The 21,128-nt window shown below is 38.9% G+C and overlaps 1 protein-coding gene across 3 annotated transcripts in view; it reads right to left on the reverse strand.

Moving 5' to 3' along the window:
- Positions 1-21,128, reverse strand: part of CEP192 (centrosomal protein 192) — a 135,813-nt gene that overhangs the window by 110,649 nt on the left and 4,036 nt on the right. For all 3 annotated transcript variants that reach the window (XM_019814959.3, XM_023241726.2, XM_045041110.1), the window contains exons 3-7: positions 15,662-15,829; positions 14,818-14,943; positions 6,991-7,166; positions 3,766-3,818; positions 411-531 (exon numbers count right to left, since the gene is read on the reverse strand). In XM_019814959.3, coding sequence (XP_019670518.3) covers positions 411-531; positions 3,766-3,818; positions 6,991-7,166; positions 14,818-14,943; positions 15,662-15,825 — 640 coding nt within the window. In that variant the 5' untranslated portion in view covers positions 15,826-15,829. The remainder of the gene's footprint in view (positions 1-410; positions 532-3,765; positions 3,819-6,990; positions 7,167-14,817; positions 14,944-15,661; positions 15,830-21,128) is intronic.

Below are 21,128 nucleotides of genomic sequence, written 5' to 3' on the forward strand. Positions count from 1 at the left end.
ATATCAGAACTCATTTGTTACCCTCCTACAATTCCTGTACAATTTGTACTGTTGACACACATCTGATGTAGTCAGAAGGTTGGCTGTGCATCTCTGTTCTCACTTGGCAAAACTTTCAGAGAGCAGAGGCTAAATATTTCATTGTTCCCCCAGTTTCTTAACATAGTGCTTTATACTCTGGTCTCTAATGATAGTAAACTGAGGAATGAGGTAAATCATACCAGGATTCATAATAAATAAGTTTTGAAAAATCCCATCACTCAACAGAAGTGACCATTTGAGTATAGGTATGGAGGAGATGAAGAAGAAGGCAAAGAAACAAAAAGCTGCAATGATTACTGAAACACAGAAGCAGAAAGACATGGAGCAGCAAGGTAAGGACTAGGAAAACACAAGTCACTTTACAGTACCAGAAGAATCGTCCAAGCTTGTCAGTGACATAAGTTTCTCATTTTCTAATAAACTAGTGTGGCTTAAGTCATTGTTTGGATTCTTGTCTTCAAATTTCTTTCCAGCATGAGGAACAACAATCTGTAAGAAATAAAATGCAAGTAAGAGAAGCAAACTCATTTCTTTGAAGACCACAGCACAAGGTTACAAAAAAGACCGCCAATGTGCTCACTCTGTGTAATTCACAATTTAGGTAATAAGGGCTAGCTGTTTTATTATGAATCAATAACTTTCTTCCTGCCCCCATGCCACCTTCCTTCCCTGGCCCACCCAATGAGACACTGTTAAAATTTAACGTCTTAAATTGTGTGAATGATGCTCAAGGACCTAATATTCTAGTCAGTATACAAATACCCAGATGAATTTGAACACAAGGCTGGCTTTGGATTCCACAGCTTACATTGGAATCACAGATTTTTCTGTTCCTCAACCCAAGAACCACATAACCCTAAGGGCACACAGCAGTTTGCTAAGGGCATTCAAAGTCCAGAATAAAAGTTGATGTTGCCTTCTAAGTATCAATTTTATTTCACAATCATATTAATTATGTATCAGACAATACCATCTTTAAAATTAGATTGCAAAATGCATAGCAATTTTTAAGACAAAAACTTGGCCTCTCTGTGCAATTGCATACTTGCAGAGAACAGTGCTGAATTATGCTCATAAAAACCTAAAGATGTGGAATCTAAAAAAAACACAAATGAACAAACAAAAAACAGACTCAAACACAGGAACAAACTGGTGGTTCCTGGAGGGGAGTAGAAGGATGAGTGAAACAGTTGAGTAAGTAGTCCAAACTTCCAGTTACAAAACAAATAAGTCACAGAAATGACGAGTACCACATAGAGAATACGGTCAATAATATTGTTATAACTTTCGATGGTGACAGAGGATAACTACACTTCTGGTGGGGAGCATTTATAAGCACAGAATTGTTGAACTGCTACACTGTATACCTGAAACTAATATAACACTGTATATCAACCACACTTCAATTAAAAATAAAAAGGAGCTTATTCTCACCACTCCCTCCCCCGCACACACAAATCAAATGTATTAGTAGTTCCCTCTGGTCTACGTTTTCTAATATATTTATTTTCCTCCTGCTCTCACTTCATCATCTCCTTTTTAGCAAGTATCTTATACTTCTATACTTGTTTTGCTGCTTTCCAGTTTTATGGTCCCTCTCTTACCATCAATGATTTCTAATACTTTTAGGAAGTCAATTCTTCAACAATCCTAAAAATAATAAATTTCCTATCATAAAGAAAAGTTATAGGGGCACCTGAGTGGCTCAGTCAGTTAAGTGTCCAATTTTGGCTCAGGTCATGATCTCACAGTTCATGAGTTCAAGCCCCATGTCGGGCTCTGTGCTGAGACAGCCCAGAGCCTGGAGCCTGCTTCAGATTCTGTGTCTCTCGATCTCTCTCTCTCAAAAAATAAAGAAAGAAACATTAAAAAAAAAAAAAAAAAAGAAAGAAAGAAAAGAAAAGTTATGGTCTCTCCCTTTAGAAACCATGTCTTCTAAATGTTCAGGAAATCATGCTTTCTGACTTAATTTCAATTTGACTACACCTGAACTTCCTCAAAAAAGCATCTCTCAAATTTGAAAGTTATTAGTAGTTATTTATACATAAGGAGCAAATATATAGAACAGGGGTTGACAAACATTTTCTGTAAAGAGTCAGCTAGCAAAGTATTTCAGGTTTTATCAGCCTTACAGTCTCTATCACAACTTCTCAACTCAACTGTTGTAGCACAAAGCAGCCCTAAATAATACAGAAACAAATGGGCATGGCTGTGTTCCAACAAACTACAGAAACAGGCAGATTGGATTTGGACAATAAGCCACAGATTGCCAACCCGTACATAGCACAGAGAAATAACTCTTTAGAACTTTTTGTTTATATTATATATTAAAAAAAAAAACTCATAAATATGAGACTCCAAGCCCGAAATCCCTGCTAACCATTTATGTTGGACTTGGAACTGTTTCTCTGCTTAGTGCCCCTTCCTTTGAGGAGCGCATCTCTTTCTACATCACATGGACCTGGTGGGGTAGTCAGCCACACTCCACTCTGTGCATATATATAGACACTGAGGCATATGTACATACATATGTGTGTGTGCATGCACACACACACACACACATACACACACACACACACACACACACACACACACAGAAGTGGACATAAGTCCAGGCTCAACAGAGTGTTTTATTCCAATCTAACCCCTTGGCACAGTGATTTACAAAAAGGAGAACACATGACCCAAGTGATCTCATTAGAACTGTCTTTTTCTTTTTTAATTCATCCTTAAAGAAAGATCATGGTCTTCTTTTTTGATCATAAATGTTAAGAATGAAGCAGGGGGGTGGGGGGGTGGAATCTGGGTGGCTCAGTCGGTTACAGATCCTTAAGCGTCCAACTCTTGATTTCGGCTCAAGTCAAGATCTCACAGTTCATGAGTTTGAGCCCTACATCGGGCTCTGTGCTGACAGTGCAGAGCCTGCTTGGGATTCTCTTTCCCTCTCTCTGTCTCTCCCCTGCTTGTGCATGTGCACGCTTGCGCTCTCTCTCTCTCTCTCTCTCTCTCTCTCTCTCTCTCTCTGTCTCTCAAAAATAAACTTGGGGCACCTGTGTGGCTCAGTTGGTTGAGCATCCAACTTCAGCTCAGGTCATGATCTCGTGGTTCATGAGTTTGAGCCCCGCACTAGACTTGCTGCTATCAGTGCAGAGCCCGCTTTGGATCCTCTGTCCCTGTCTCTCTCTGCCCCTCCTGTGCTCTTGCTCATTTAAAAAAAAGTGAGGGGTGCCCGGGTGGCTCAGTTGGTTGACTGTCCAACTTCAGCTCAGGTCATAATCTCATGCTTCGTGAGTTTGAGCCCCACATTGGACTCACTGCTGGCAGTGTGGAACCCGCTTCGGATCCTCTGTCCCCCTCTCTCTGTCCGTCCCTCCCACCCTCCTGCCTCAAAAATAAAACAAAATTTAAATGAATAAACTTGAGAGAGAGAGAGAGAGAGAGAGAGAGAGAGAGAGAGAGAGAGAAACCCTTACCTTCCCAGAGCCATCATTGCAGAGAGAGCCAGCAAGGAGTGAAGTACAGCAGAGGTGAAATCCTGATAACACATGAGGCTCTGGACCAGCACTACTCAGTTCCTAGTTACTTGAAGGAGTAACATGGCTTTCTACTACTTACAAGTAAGAGACCTCTAATATCACTACTATTTAGCACTTACACATGTGAGATAGGAACTTTTACTCTCCCAGTAACACTCCAAAAATTGATTAACATGTAAACAATTACCTTGTTCTCCTTATTATTCGTCCATGATTGTAAACAAAAATCAATAGGCGAGTCTGTTGGAGAAAACAAAAATAACTGAGACCAAATTATTTTATCAACTAAATACCCAACAATTCCTAAACATAGCAAATTAATAAACTAAACATTTTTTTCCCTTTAAGGAGAATAGAGCACTTTTAAATGATGGTATAGGAACTTATCATTTGATCAGTTAAATTAAAACACTGTCAGGGTGGGGAAGTATAAAAAATTATACATATGCCAAAAAAAAACTTGAGCATGAATCTAATCAAGCCTTTTAAGCAAACTTTTGCTTCACAGAGGATACAGGAACAGAGAAACAAGAAAAATGACAGCATGACTAAGCATATGGAAAATCTACAGGGTGACTGACCTAGTCAACAGGCACTGACTAAAGAGACACAACAACAAATATACCACAACATAAGGTAATCTTCCTTGGACACCAATTCAAGCAAACCAACCTGGATAATTAGCAAATGAATATAGACTAGAGTACTATGTAATAAAAGAACTGTCAAGTCTGTTAGCAGTGTTAATAGCATTGTGGTTATATAAGAAAGTATCTGTATTTTGAGAGATGCACACTAAAATATGTAGGAAAAAAATGACATTTGGAATGTTAAAATATCAGGAAAAAAGGTAATAAAAAAACAGAAGAAATAAAGCAAGTATGAATAAATCTTATACTAGATTGTGGGATAAGTATAGGAGATTTTTTTAACAGAAATAAAATTTGCATACCATGAAATCACCTTTCTAAAGTGTACAATTCAGCAGTTTTTAGTATATTCACAAGGCTGTGCAACCATTAGCACTCTCTAATGCCATAATATTTTTACCATTCCAGAAACAAATACTGTACCAGTAGCACTCACTCCCCATTCTCCCCTTCCCTGGCCCTGGCAACCACTAATCAACTTTCTGTCTCTATCGATTTGTCTATTTGGTGTCTACAGATGTACCTGTGGATGAACAGAATCTCTTATAACATGTAGCCTTTTGTATCTGTCTTCCTTCACTTAGCCTAATGTTTTCAAAGTTCATCCATGTTACAGTACATATCAGTACTTCACTGCTTTTTATGGCTCAATAACCCTTCACTATATGGACACACTACATTTTGTCTATGCATTCAGCAGTTAATGGAGATTTGAGTTGTTTCTACTTTTTGGCTACTGTCATTAATGCTGCTATGAACATTCATGTACAAGCTTTTGCGTGGACATGTTTTCATTTCTCTCAGGTATACACCTAGGACTGGAACTGCTGGCTTATACGGTAGTGCTATGTTTAATGTTTTAAAGAACTGTCAAACTACTTTCACAGCAACTGCACCATTTTACATACCTACCAGCAAAGGAGGAGAGTTTCAATTTCTCCATATCCTCACCAACACTTGCTGTTTCCAACTTTTTGATTATAGCTATTCTAGTAGGTGCATAGTGATTATCTTGTGGTTTTGATTTGCATTTACCTGATGACTAAGATGTTATGCATCTTTTCATTTGTTTATTGGCCATTTGTACAACTTCTTTAGACAAATGTCTATTGAAATCCTTTGCCCATTTTACCGTATGGGTTGTTTTTTTTTTTATTGAGTTGTAAGACTTATTTATATATCCCTTATCATATATATGATTTGCAAACATTGTCTTCCATCCTTGTGTTGCCTTTTCACAGTCTTAATAAGTCTTTTGAGACACAAAAGTTTTCAATTTCAATGAAGTCCAATTTATTAATTTTCTCTTTTATTGCTTGTGAGTATGAGGAGTTAATATCATTCTCACTACATTCATAAATATTTGACACTTTTCATCAAGGGAAATACAAACATCTCAAGATTTTTAACATAAACAGGGGCATCTGGGAGGCTCAACTGGTTAAACATCTGACTTCGACTCAGGTCATGATCTCATGGTTCATGAGTTCAAGCTCTGTACCAGGCTCTCTGATGCCAGCATAGAGCCCACTTTGGATCCTCTGTCTTCCTCTCTTTGCCCCTCTTCCCTACCCTCTCAAAAATAACAAAATAAACATTAAAAAAAAAAGAATTTAACACAAACATAAAAATGTGCATTCATTCATCAATTGTAAAATATAGGCTCAAGCAAGGCCTTTGAAGTACTGAACCATTTGGAGTTACATGCTATCTTAACTACATAAGCCTACAATACATGGTTTAAAATATCTAGCTTTAATTTCTCTGATGAAAGAGAACAAAGAGTACTTAAAAGCAATCTGAAAGCAGCAGTCTGTAAGTTATTTATTTTACAATCTTCCCCACATTTTTGTAGTTTCTTTCCCAGATTCAATTTGAAAACAATTGTTCAAATGACTCCAAAGTGTTAAACTTGGTTTTCTTAGAAATAATAATCTTTCCAGGGCGCCTGGGTGGCTCAGTCGGTTAAGCGTCCGGCTTCGGCTCAGGTCATGATCACACAGTCCGTGAGTTCGAGGCCCGCGTCGGGCTCTGTGCTGACAGCGCAGAGCCTGGACCCTGCTTCAGATTCTGTGTCTCCCTCTCTCTCTGCCCCTTCCCTGCTCATGCTCTGCCTCTGTCTCAAAAATAAATAAAAACATTAAAAAAAAATTAAAAAAAAAAAAAAAAAGAAATAATAACCTTTTAGAATTTATAATTCACCAATGTATATAAAAATAAGTTTAGGAACAAAAATGACTACTGGTAAAAATATAAATTAATTGGAGCAGGGGCGCCTGGGTAGCTCAGTCGGTTAAGCGTCCAACTTTGGCTCAGGTCATGATCTCGCGGTTCGTGAGTTCGAGCCCCATGTTGGGCTCTGTGCTGACAGCTCAGAGCCTAGAGCCTGCTTCAGATTCTGTGTCCCTCTCTCTCTGCCCCTCCCCTGCTCACAGTCTGTCTCTCTCTGTCTCTCAATAATAAATAAATGTTAAAAAAAATTTTTTTTAATTAATTGGAGCAGGAAATGTGAAAAGTGTGTCTTGCACAAAGGGTGCTGCAACCATCTGACAGCATGATTTCCTAAGGAAAGGAGTTTTCAGCTTAATCAGCAACAATAATTAAGAGATTAAAAGACCTTTTCCTATAAAAATATTAATAGGTAAATGCCAAGCCATAAGTGTTTTCAGTTTCCGTATCACAGCTTAAGATAAATACCAAAGACAAATGAGAAAGGAAATTGAAATACATACGTTAAGAAGTAATTTCTAAATGTTCAGTACCTTGCACTTGTTCCAGTGGTGAAATCCTATCAAAATGATTTTGGCTCTGAAAGGATTCTGCAGTTTTAGCTTGCTCCTCTTCTGTTCTTACTATATTTCTTTGCAAATCAGACTCTTCGAGAACAGCATCTGACAAATGCTGACTTTCTATATGGTTCTTTTTCTTAGAGATACAACTTTTTCATTAGGGAACAGAATGATGATGAAATGTTAGTTATCTTGGGTAAATCAATAAAATAGTCATTAATCAGTTATGTATTTAATCTCCCAAAAAGAAAAAATGGATACAGTGAAAAGAAAAATTTCTAGGACCAGCCAGAAACTATTACTCGTTCCACTGTAGGTGCCCTGGGGACTGCACCACCATTTGGGGTCCAGAGATACACAATCTACCAAAATCAAATATAGCATCTTATTGCTATTCTGCCTTGCACGTTATAAAATGGGGGTGTTTTCTTTCTCAAATATCTCTGAATCTATCACATCTACAGAAAAACTCAGCTTTCTAAAAACAAGACAGACTTAAACTATACTGATATATTTGCCAAAAAGCTGATTCTCTGAATTACTAAATGCTTTACATTACTTTTAGCCCCTGCTACTGGCCTTGTCCCCATCTTTGTATTTCTATTGTTTTATATATGGATGACAGTATTTTTCCTTAAAAGCAATTTTTTCCTCCCAATCTCCTACAAAACTTCTTGGGTCCGATGCAATTCACCACAGCCTTCCACCAGCAAGAGGAAGGGTAGCAATGAACTTTTTAGAAAAAGGCCTCTAAATGCAATAAATTCATCATCTGACAAACTGATATCTTAGGGTCAGGCTATAATCTGGCCAGGATGGATGAAATGAAGATAGTCCTTCTCTATTCCAAGTGCTAACCCCCTGTGCCTGAGGCAACTCCCAACTCTAATTCACCTCCCAGGTTTTCCATCTCTCTATTGAGGCTGTAATACACAGAAAGCCATTACCATTAGTTCAATCCAAAAGTGCATTCATAAGTAGATAAAGGAAAGTTTTACCCCAAGCAGGAGCTGAGTAAAAGAGAGGGTAGGAGTAGGTGAAAAGACTATAAATGGATACAAAGTTGTAAGATACAGAAGAGAGAAAAAGAGGTGGGGGTGCAGAGCAAAGGAATCCAACAGAATGAAAAGGCAATCTACTGAATGGAAGAAAATATCTGCAAATCATATCTGATAAGTGGTTAATATCCAAAATGTATAAAGAACTCCTACAACTCAGTAACAAAAAACAAACAACAGAAAAAAACCCACAAAACACAAAAAACAAAAACCCAAACAATACAATTAAAAGATGGTCATATCTGAAAAAGTATTTTCCAAAGAAGACACACAGATGACCAACAGGTACATGAAAAGATGTTTAACATCAACTAATCATTAGGGAAATGCGAATCAGAACCACAATGAGATATCACCTAACACTTGTTATAGTAACTATTATTAAAAAAAAAAAAAAAAACAACAACAAGAAATAACAGGCATTGGTGCAGATGTACAGTGCTAGTAGGAATGTAAACTGGGAATGTAAGTTGGTGCACCCACTATGGAAAAGAGTACAGAGGTTCTTCAAAAATTACAAATAGATCTACCGTATGATTCAGCAATCCCACTGCAGGGTATTTATCCAAAGAAAACTAAAACACTAACTCAAAAAGATATATGGCATCCCCATGTTCAATGCAGCATTATATACAACAGCCAAGATGGAAACAACCTAAGTGTACATCAACACATGGGTGAATAAAAAGTTATAATATATACATAATGGAATATTGTTCAGCCATAAAAAAGGAAATCTTGCCATTTGTAACAACATGGATGGACTTTAACGGTGTTATGGTTATTAAGACAGAGAAAGACAAATACCACATAATCTCATTTATATGCAGAAAATAAAAATGAAAACAGAAAACTAAGCTCATAGATACAGAGAACAGATTAATGTATCCCAGAGGTGGGGACTGGGGGTAGGAGAAATGGGTGAAGGGAGTCAAAAGGTATAAACTTCCAGATATACAATAAGTCACGGAGATATAACATACAGCATGGTGATTATCAGTAATAATACTATATTGCATATCTGGAATTGTTAAGAGAGTAAATCTTAAAAGTCCTCATCACAAGAAAAAAATTTTCTGTAACTATGTAAGGTGATAGATATTAACTAGACTTATTGTGGTAATCGTTTCACAACACATACAAACATCTAATCATTACATTGTACACCTAATATAATGTTATGTGTCAATTATATTTCAAATAAATAAAATGAGCATATGAAAGAGAAAAAAAGACGATAAAGATCTCTATGTGACTTTTTAAAAATAAAAAAAGGTGGGGGCACCTGGGAGGCTCAGTCGGTTAAGCATCTGACCTCGGCTCAGGTCATGATCTCACAGTTGGTGAGTTCAAGCCCCACATCAGGCTCTCTGCTGTCAGCATAGAGCCCACTTCAGATCTTCTGTCCCCCTCTCTCTCTTCCCCTCCCTCGCTCACGCTCTCATTTTCCCAAGAATTAAAAAAAAATAAAAAATAGAAGGTGGTAGGGAAGGCAAGTTGGTTACATGAAATAAATAAAAAAGAAGTCATGACATTCAGGTTCATTTCATATTTTAAAGGCCCCCACTCTAAGAAGAGCATACACACTTGTCCCTTAAACAAGATAAGGGTTAGGGGCACCAACTTCCTGCACATTTGAAAATCTGTGTCTAACTTTTGCCTCCCCCAAAACTTAACTACTTACTACTGTTGATGTAGAAAAAACATACACATACTTTGTATATGTATTATATATTGTATTCTTATAATAAAGCTAGAGAAAAATGTTATTTAGAAAATTATAGGGAGGAGAAAATACACGTATAGTACTATATTTATAAAAAATAATCTGCATATAAGTAGACCCATGCAGTTCAAGGGTCAACTGTAGTGTGACCGTTAGAACTTCATAACAGAGCCAGTTAACCACCTCCCCCCAAATCTACTTCCTCAAAACTAATGGGCTATCACTTGCCCATTAAAATTCTTCAAATTAAGTCAAATAAGTTTCAAGTAAAAGTGGCAAGAGTAACTTCTAGGAGTGCATGAAAACGACAGTAAGAACATCTATAAAAGTAAAGCAATCTGAACGAGAGCCACCAGTCTTAGCCCAAGCTTACGTCAGATTCTTGAATCTGAAAAGCAGATGGGGTACGCAGGAGAAAGAAAGCTGTGGTCCAGAACAAGAACAAAAGGGCCCAGAAGCAGAAAGCAAATCTGCCAGGAAGAGCTCCAGAAATGTTTCCTGACTACAGGAGGAAGGAGGGCAGGAGGGAGTCTGGAGGGAGGGGTTGACTGAAAGTCTACCAGATGCCTGTGCTGGGCGGTTTTCCACTCCTGCTCCCCAACCAAACAAAACAACAGTGTCAACATGACACCACACACCTAGGATGGCACTTCTCCACACAAGGCATATGAAACGCCTGTGCAGAATGAAACTATAGTGGTGACAGCAGTGTTAAACACCTGGCATGAACGGAAGACTCCCCAGCCTGCTCACCCCAAAGTGAAGCCAGCCAGGAGCACTGCCTAGCTTGCACGAAGACCTAACAGAAATGAGACCTGGATACCCACTAGCCCATACTAGCAATCAAGAAGGCAGCCATAAATCAGATTCAGGAGAAGGAGCAGCTTGAGAGATAAAAATAAAGATGAACAAACTAAACAACCCCAGAGACAAGGAATAATTTATAGAACTTTGAAAAATCCCAATTAGTATTCTCAGAAAATGTTCAAGTAGCCATTACATCCACAAAAAGGAGTTATAAAAAATGGAAGACTAGGGCACCTGGGTGGGTCAGCGGGCAAAGCGTCTGACTCTGGATTTCCACTCAGGTCATGATCTCATGGCTTGTTGGTTCAAGCCCCATGTTGGACTCTTCACTGGCAGCACGAGGTCTGCTAGGGAATCTCTCTCTGCCCCTCTCCTGCTCTCTCTCTCTCTCACAAAATAAATAAAAAAACTTAAGGGGGGGGGGGGCGGGGGGAGAGACCAGAAAAACGAGCTCTCAAAATTATGACTGCCAAATGATTTAATTGAAGGGTTGGAAAAAAACTGGGAACTTATCTAGAACATTGTTTGCACTGAGACAAACAAACAAAAACAAACAAAGGAAAAAATAATGGAAATAGATCAACCCAGGCAATCCAAACAGTAAAAAAGAAAGAAACATAGAAAATTACCAAAGTAATAATTATCTAGAACTAAAGCACACAGATTTCTGGACGATGCCAATTAGAATTTGGTGGGGGGGGGGGGGGGGGATGAGTACAAAAATCACCCACCACAGACTGAGAGAGGATTCTAGGAGTTTCCAGAAAGAAAAAAGTTCAGACACCAAAGGTCAAGGATCAAAATGACATCAGGCTTCTCATACTATGTAGCTATGCCTTCAAAATATTGTGAAAAGTTATTTTCATCTTTAAATCTTATCCTCAGCTAAAATATTTATTAATTCCAAAGTTAGAATAAGGATATTTTTAAGACATAAATTCCACCCTCCCCCAGAAGGAGGCACAGAAGCCATCCTTCACATGGGTGAAATGCATAGCTCTGCAGCCTGTGGAGCACCATCACAGCAGACATAGAAGTCTGGCTCTCAGACAACAACCCAGATCTTCAGACTACTCAATGGAGGCAAGGAATAGCCCCAAAGCACTCACCTCCACCCATCGAAAGTCTAGAATGAGGCCAGTACACTGCACCTAGGACTCCACCTCACCAGGTCTCCTATCTTCCATTAACAGGGATCTACAAGACCACTTCCCAGATCTCCTGGCCCACATCAAAGAATCAAGAGGCTACTACTGATACTCTCCCTCCCTTCTCCTCATATCCACTGTCTCATCACCAACATCAGTTCAGTGGGGCTAACTTCATTCAAAGATCCACAAGCACATTCTCCCCCACGAATCCTCCCCAACAAACCCTTCTACTGTACCTTCAAGGTACAGTGCTGGATCAGCCAAATCTTGTTATTCCTGAACTCCTCCTGTGAACACCCCTTTCACCTCACGCTTTAGGGAAAACCTGTATGTCCTATGAGGACACTGCCTGCCCTAAACACTGGCAAATGAGAACTGTCATCTCTCCCACAGCCTTGGAATCACTGGGTGTAGAGATGGAATGTGTGTCTCCATCAACATGTCCTCTCGGTACAACTTCCAGATCACCTTTGCTGAAGTCTCTAGGCCTGGAGTCCTACAACCCCTCATGTCATCTGCCTTAGGACCTCAACTCTATAACGTTCTGACACAACCCAAGCCCCCAATTCATTCATACCACCACATCTCACACTCCCTCACCCTTCTGCTATCCTTTCCTCTTCCTTAACCTAAATCTCATAACCAATCATCACACATCTTCAACTTCCTTATCCTTCACTGCTTTCATCAAACTACAAGCCTAGTTAAACCCAACTCTCCCCTCACACCTTGCCAGCATCCCTGCAGCTGAATGTGGTTGGGGAAAACACCACAATCACATTAAATTCATTACCATGACCCTGATGGGACTCCTGATGCTGTCTGACAATCCCACTATTTCCCTCTCTGTTCACACTCCCACACTCCCGTGACTGTTTACATCTCTCTACTCCTCCTCCTCCACCCTATGTTGATGACCATGCCTCCTCCTGCACTAAGAGACCCCAAGCACCGAAAAGACAACATTCAAATTCCTACCACCACATGTACCCACACATACTGCCTTCCCACCTGTAATACAGAGGAACTATCCAGAGTCCTACCTCTCTCGTCATTTCCTCCACGGCATGTTAGATCCCGTCCACTCTTATTTATGTAAAGGCATTGCTCTGGCAATTCTCTTTTCTTTTTATATAATCAGACTTTCTTTTTCCAGATCATTCCTATCTCCATGTAAACTTGCAATAACTTCTCCCACCATAAAAAAGAAAAGAGAAATAACTTCTCTTGACCTACTATACTCACCAGCTATCACAGCCCTGCATTTTGGCTGACTTTTGCAGCAAAACATACCATCTCCAATACTAACCTCTGACACTAGTGTGCCTCCTCCTGCTTCCACCGAAGCCACCTGACAGGGCTACCTACGACCTAACCTATGCTAATTCCAATGGTCATTTCCTAGTCCTCAGTTTTTTGGACACAATTGGACCCCTCTCGCTTCTTTCACATATGCTCTTTGTGTGACTTCTGAGATACTGCTTTCTTCCTACCTCAGGCCAGTAATTATTAGTCTTCATGTCTATTCCTCCTCTCTCCACCTTAACGTTGAAGTGCCCCGACATGAGGCCCTGGTGCTCTTCTCTTCATCTACCTCACCCCCTTGATAATCCAACCTCCTAAGTGGTCTTCCTGCTTCCAGACTTGCGTCCAAACAGTGTATTCACCCCACAGTAGCCAGAGTGAACCTTTTAAAACAAAACCCTCTAAAGGTTTCCATCTCTCTCAAAACCCTTGCTCACCCCACAGCTGCTTCCTTCCTGCTGACTGAACCTAGGTATGCTCCTAGCTTAGGGCCTTTACACTGACGCAGCCTCCACCTGAAATCCTCTTCCTCCTGATGTCTACATGACCAATTACCCCCTTCAAGTCTCTACTCATATCTTACACCTCCTCAATGAGACCGCCACTGATCATTCCCTTCAGCCTACCCAATTACACTCCTTATCATGTTCTACTTTTTTCTAGCACTTTTCCCTTCAAATATACTATAAAACTGTATATTTTAATGTCTTTTTGTTTAATGTCAGTTTTGTTCACTGGTATTTCCTAAGTACTTAGAGAAGTACCTGACACACAGTAGGCACTTGGTCAAAAATACACATGGAATGAATGAGTATACAAAGAGTTAACATCTTTAATATATAGAAAGCACTTATATCCAAATGTTACCAAGAGGCAATTCACAACAAAAATATAAGTAATGAATAAACATTAAAGTATGTTCAATTCCATAAATACTCCATTATGAATTCAAACACAGAAAACTTTAAGAATGCCTGTAATACCACCATCAAGAGATAACTACCATTTACATTTTGGTTTATAGCCTTCCAGATTTTCTTCTATGCATTTATGCATGTGTACAAATTTTTTTACTTCTAAAATCAAGGATTAAAAATAATACCACCAAATGTTGGAGAGGGCTCAGAGAAGTAGGCATTCTCATGTACATCTTTTAGTGGGAGTATAAAGTGGTACAAATCTTCTAAAGAGCAATGTGGTGATTTGTAACGGTCTTTAAATTAAATATTAACTCAGCAATTTCAATCCTAGGAATTTATCTGAATAAAATAACCTACTAGATGTGCAAATGTATAAATAAAATTCAGTAAATTTGTAATAGCAAAATCTCAATAATCTAAATGCCTCACATGGTGCAGCCATTAACAGGACACATATATACATTAATTATAATTGAAACAAGAGCATATTAATTTTTAAAAGTTAAAAATAGTATGTACAGTTTAATCCTGTATGTGTGAAACAATTTAATATACATATGTATAGGTGCACAGAAAACAGTCTAGTTAGTAAGATTATAGACTTATTGTCTTCCTTATAATTCTCTGTATTTTCTACTTTTTTTAATGAGCATATATTACTTTTGGAATGAGCAAAGTTGTTTGGAAAGACTAAAAATGTTTGTGATTAAAATTATACAAAGAAAACTCTTAAAGATTCTTAGACTTACTCAGAGACAGAGTCACACTTTCATTTTACACAGGATGAGACCTGCTTTTAGGACGGAAAAAACAAAATGAAGGTATGAACTTACTCATCATCCTGGAAGCTAAGGTGTAACTTCTCTCTTGATTCAGCTTCACTCTGGCTACTGGGAGATGACTCCGATGGAACTGAAAATCTCCTTTCTGCTAAATAAGATGCCTGGATATCAGAATACCTATACGCACACAAAAGGTTTTGTTAATAATTAAATTATGCACATTTAAAATTCACCATGACATAGGGCTATATGACTATAACCAACTGAGGGGGGATGAAAACAAATAGGGCCTCTGGTGTTCAAAATCATCATCTCATATAAAAAGCTCTGAATATCTGTGCATCAACAATGAGGTCTGTCTGTACTAAACAAAAGAGTCACCGAAATCTTAAAGCTTAAAGTTTTTAGAGAGTTAACTCAACCCCTTCATCCCAAAGGTAAAGATAATGCTTCTTTCCAAACGTTTAAGGGAAGTAGTTAAGATATTTAAGTATGGGCAAACTTTACACATCATACACGATGGATGAACTGTACACAGCACATATGGAGACACAACTCAAATTACCAGCTACCAGTAAGGCTGAACTAATATAAACCCAAAACACTATGAACAGAAAAATGGATTAGTAGACCAAAAGGTCCCTGGTGCTCAGTTCCAAATCCACCCATCCACTAGTGATGAACACAATGGTCTAGGGAAACATACAATAAATTTTTTATAACAATTATATATATATGAATATATGTAATAGATATAAACACGTGATATATTTATGTATATATAGTATACATAAAGCAAAAGCTCAAGCATGACTGAGACATTTTTACAGAAGTATCAATGTATTACAGGCGTTTAAGACCTTAACAAAAAATCGTCTTTTCAAACAATTCTTACCTGTTATCAGTCATGGATCTATTTCTAGCAAGTGTTGAAACAGCGACAGGTAAGCCAAGATTTGAAGAAAGAGTGACATTTTCCAAAATCTCACTATTACCAAGTAATGAATTGGTTAAAAAGCTTGGAAAGGACTCTTCAGCTATACCTCGAAAATCTTCCATCTCACTGCAATAATAAAAGATTTTTATAAATCAAATACTACTATAAAACTTTTTGAAATGACTAAAAGTCTCATAAATCTTAGAAAATTGATAAATCTTAAGGGAAAAAGTCATTTTTTGGAACACCACGAAGAGATATGATCAGCAAGCATTTGGAGGTAAGGTAATTCTCAGAGTACTTTGCTACTTCCTAGCTGAGACTATAAATATCAAACTATCTTTTTATAATTAACATAGTAACAAAATATAACACAGCTTAATTTACTCATATTTGCTATAACAAGGAGTATCAATTGCCACACTTATTTAGTAAAGAAGCAAAGAAGACACACCCTGCAGGAATATACAGATGATTTCAGGAGTACTTACATGTCTACTGGTTAAGTATTGATTCTAAAATGGAACAGAAAAAAATTGAACCAGCAAAATCTAGCCCCTGATTTCAGAGATTATTATCAAGGATGAGGAAATGTTAGTTTAAAAAGGGAGTCCATTCAAATAAAAATATGTTAAATAAAGTATACCTCGCACATGGACAAGGCAAAAATGGTGAAAGTGGTCTACAAAGAACTAACTCGAAAACACTAGCACAGAATCTGTACTACTGACAGCCTTCAACCAACATTGGCCACTGGTTCTACTTGACCCTGATCACAGTACTCAGGAGATTTAATCTCAAAAATGGTTCAGAGTATTTATCATGTAAGGGGTGTAGGAATTCAGTAAAAAATTAAATCAGGAAAGCCTCAATAAACGAGAGTACTAGCCCTATACCTTGAAGAATTAGCAGAACTTTTATAGGCAAAGTATGAGATGAGGGGGCTTTTAAAGATGACAAACAATAGCAATGGGTAAAGAGAATTAAGATTTATTGCATACCTACTACCTTAACTCATTTATCCCATTTTATGAATGAAAAAAACACAATGAGTCTAAATTAGCTAAATTTACCCAAGGTTGCACAATGAGTAAAATTCAAACCCAGGTCTGACTCCAAATTCCACTCTAAGTGTATGTTGGCAATAGCCAAGTGCTCCAATGTGTTTTGGGAATGGGTGTACAAAAGAACATGGTGAATGAAACCATGGAGTCAGACTCTGAAAGCCTTAAATGGTGTATTAGGAAGTATGGTATGTATTCTGCAGCCCAGGGAAGGACTGATCCTGGCAGCCTATGGCAGAGGAAGGCAGAGGGCTTAATGCCTGGAAGGATATTCAAAGAGCTACCACAACTGGTGAGATAGAAGATAACGATGGACTGTGTTGGGGCCAATGACAAACACATTAAAGTACAGCTTTTAGGTGATATGGGCTAACTTAACTACTCTATAAAGTAGAAAACATTCATAACTCATTAGAGAGGTATAAAATTTATCTGTGAAATATCCATGCTCCTGTTGGAAGCTCACCTCTCCACCACCTGCACTTGATCCCACCCCTATCACCAATGCAGTGACAACCACTCCAGCAACTGGCCCGCCTCCTAAACATCATCAAATATTCTGTTGATTCCCACCAGCATGCTGTTAGATCCCCATGTTTTAAAAAAGCTCCTCCTAAACATCATCAAATATTCTCTGTCAGTTCCCACCAGCATGTTGTTAGTTCCCCATCTTTTAAAAAAGCTTTCCCCTACCTCATACCTGATCGTCCCCCTGCAGCTGCCACCACTTGCATCTGCACTCCCTTTACCACATACTCCTCCAAAAGGAATCATTACTGGCATCCGATTTCACCCTTGCCATTTCCTAAACCCGCTGCAAACTGGCTCACCCCATCAAAATGCTTGTCAACATCACCACCGAGCTCCAATAATCCCATGGTCAATTTTCAGTCCCGTCTTCTTTGACCTACCAATATGGGATTGTACTCCTTCCTCATAGAAATACTTTCTTCACTGGCTTCCAAGACACAGCTGTCTGGGCTCTCCAACCTAACCAGCTGCTGCTTTTCCTTCTCCTTGGCTGATTCCTCCTTATCTCCCGGACTTCCACACGGTGAAGTCTCCAGGGCTTGCTCCTAGATATCTTCCACCTACCCAACCTCTCTGGGTGATTGCCCTCAGTTTCAAAGTTTTAAATACAATATGAAATTTATATCTCCAGCCGGGCCTCTCCCCTGAACTGCAGATACGCAACTACCTACTGTCTAGTAGTTTTCACTTACATATCTTAAAGGCACCTAAATCTGAATCTTGATTCCATCTCATTGCAGCCCCCTGAAGAAGGCCTGCTCTGAGGCTTCCCCAGAGAGAAAATTACAACTCCATTCTCCTGTTGCTCAAATCAGAAATCTTAGGGATTACTAACCACTGCCCCCAACACACACACACACACACACACACACACACACACACACACCCCACCCTAAATGCAATCCCTAAGCAAAAATCCCTAACCAGAACCTATCATTTCTCATACTTCCACTGCTACCACCTTGGTCAGGCCACCACCACCTCCTGCCCAGATAATACAAAAGCCTTCCAACTATCTCCACACCTCCACTCTTCCTCCCTAGTCTATTCCCCACACACTAAAATTATCCATATAAAATAAGTCAAATTCTGTTACTCCTTAACTCAAACCCTCCACTGGTTTCCCATCTCATTCAGACTAAAAATCAATATTTATAATGGCTAACAAGGGGCTGAATAATCTTATCTCATCTCCTACCACTCTTCTACCTTGCTCACTCCATCCTCACCATCCTAACCTTCCTGCTGTCCCAACAACTCACCAGGGCTCCAGCCTCAGGGCCTGTGCCCTGGCTCTAACCTCCACCCAGCACAATGAAACCCTAGATGGCCTCACATTTTGCTCCTTTACTTCTTTCAAGTCTTTGGGTAAAAGTCCACTTACCCTACCTGGTCTTCCTCACCAATCTTCCTCATCAATGCCAATTGTCTTGCCCTCCTTTCTTTTTTCTGTGGTGCTGACCACCATCCAGCATGGTATATAATTTACCTGTTTAACTGTTTTTTCTCCGTATTAGAATGTAAGCTCCATGAGGGCAAGGACTTGGCCTACTTTACCACTGAATTTCTATCTAAAGCAGTGCCTTGCCTAGAGTAGATCCTGAATGAAGTTGTTGAATGAACGAATGTCTTCATACTATGTCAATTCATAGCAAATTTATCACCAACTACTATATAAGCACCATTCTCACAGATCATGCCCCAGTATTTTCCTTTCTTCAGTATTTCTATTTTCTTTTCTTGATTTCTATACACATGTGCAAAACCATCCCATGTTAGTACTTCCTGCCACCACCTTCTCACCTCCTCTTCACAGCCAAGTGTCTTAGAAGAATCCAAATTACAACTTCTGTATGTCACTTGACATCTTTCTCTGTTTCTTACATGGTAGGAATACCCAGGATTCCAATCTCAGAGCTTAGGTTATGCAATGTACATCTTACACCCTTAGGTAGGGAACTCAAACTCAAATGCTTTTAGGCACAAATACTATCAGACAATAGGACTCCAAGTGGAGGTCAACTAGAAGTTACAGACCCCACTTGAACACATTTCAATTCGGTAAGAAACACCACTGCCAAATAAAATACATCCACTGGTGGAGCCCATTCCTGAGGGCAAAACAGGTCTATATCTTTCTACATGTTTCTGTGTCTGCTATCAACACTCTCCTCTACTGAAAAGGCTCCCAACCAGTCTCCACACTTCTATTCTTGCCACCCTACAGCTAAGTCTCCACACGGCAACCAAAGGGACCATTAAATACACACCAGGTACCACACCCCTATTGAAATTTTCAGGGAGCCACCCCACCCTCCAGTCCTGAGGCTCATTCACCACATACTGGTGTCTCTGTTGCTGTAACACCCAAGCTCATCCCTGCCTTGGGGCCTAGAATACTCTGCTCGATCTTTGCACAAGCTAGCTCCTTCCTAACATTCACCTTAATTTAAATGTCCCATTGTAAGAGAAGTGATCCCTCATCATTAATCAAGTGTAGCCCCACAGTCTCTCACAATTGTTTTAACTTCTTCCAGCACTCATCACTATTTTTGTATTTTTCTTCCCCCACTAAAAATATTTTTCCCTGAGACATGAACCTTGCCTATCTGTCCATCACTCTTACCTAACACCTATAATAATGCCTAGCACATATTTATGAAATGAATGAATGACTGATAACATCTTTGATTTTAGGATATCAGTTTCTTAGGGACACGTCAATCTCATTCACCCATATATACTCAGTAACTTATACAGAGTTAGGAATATGAACTGGAACAAAAAATGAGTTGAAAGAAATAATCTATACCCCCTAGCTACCTAGCTGACATACAGTGTCTACTCTATTACCAGATAATGCACCAACTACTTTATATACATTTCTCTAATCCCTGCATCAAATCTGCAACATAGTCATTATTCCTACTACTGAAAAAACTGAAGCCAAGAAAGGGAATTATGAGAATTTTCCAGGCCACAAAGCACAAGTAGGATCAGAGGATTCACAGCCAGGCAAGTCTGCCCCAGAGTAATCTTTTCCTCTGCACTAATGCCATCTTCCTCATTTTGAAATCCCCTTCAGCCCAGACCTCTCTATCCTGAGCTCTAAACTCCTATTTCCAAATAGCTCTTTGACATCTACTTTACTCCTAACTGGCTCTTAAGTGCTGCAAAGTTAACAAATATAAAACCAAACTCATTACCTTTCCTCCACCCACTCTTCCTATTATCTTTAATTTTACCTATGTTATCCCTATTCTTGTTCTCTCAATTAGTTATAAAACTCCAATGCTTCTAACTCCAAATAGATTTCTGACTCCAAATAGATCTCTGGAGCTAAGATCCACTTCTATATTCCCAACATCTGCTACCTATCACCTTTTAATCTAAACTATTGCACAAGTCTTCCAAGTAGCCTCCCCACATCCAACCTTGTAATCACTAAGTTATTCATTCATTTACACATATGTAAACCACATTAAAATATATACCAAATTCTTTGAGGATTTATCCTTATTTAGAGTCAAATCCAACAAAATTCAGATATTAAGCAAAGATCATTCATGCAACAATCATTATCAAATGCAAACAATGAAACACACTCTACTTATCACTGGGAATGCAAAAATGAAGCTGCTCCCCTCAGGGAGCTGACAGTTCCTATCAATTATGATCAACTATGATCCTTATTAATTATGACAGTGTTAAGTGCTGGGATACAGCTTTGCTATGGGACCAGTGGTAATACAAGCCAGGGGAAGATTCCTTGAGATGTAATCTAATATCTAGTCTCTCGTTTCCAGAAAGGATTACACCTGTTCTAAACA

Source organism: Felis catus, chromosome D3 (assembly GCF_018350175.1).
Source record: "Felis catus isolate Fca126 chromosome D3, F.catus_Fca126_mat1.0, whole genome shotgun sequence".
Classification (NCBI taxonomy): domain Eukaryota; kingdom Metazoa; phylum Chordata; class Mammalia; order Carnivora; family Felidae; genus Felis; species Felis catus.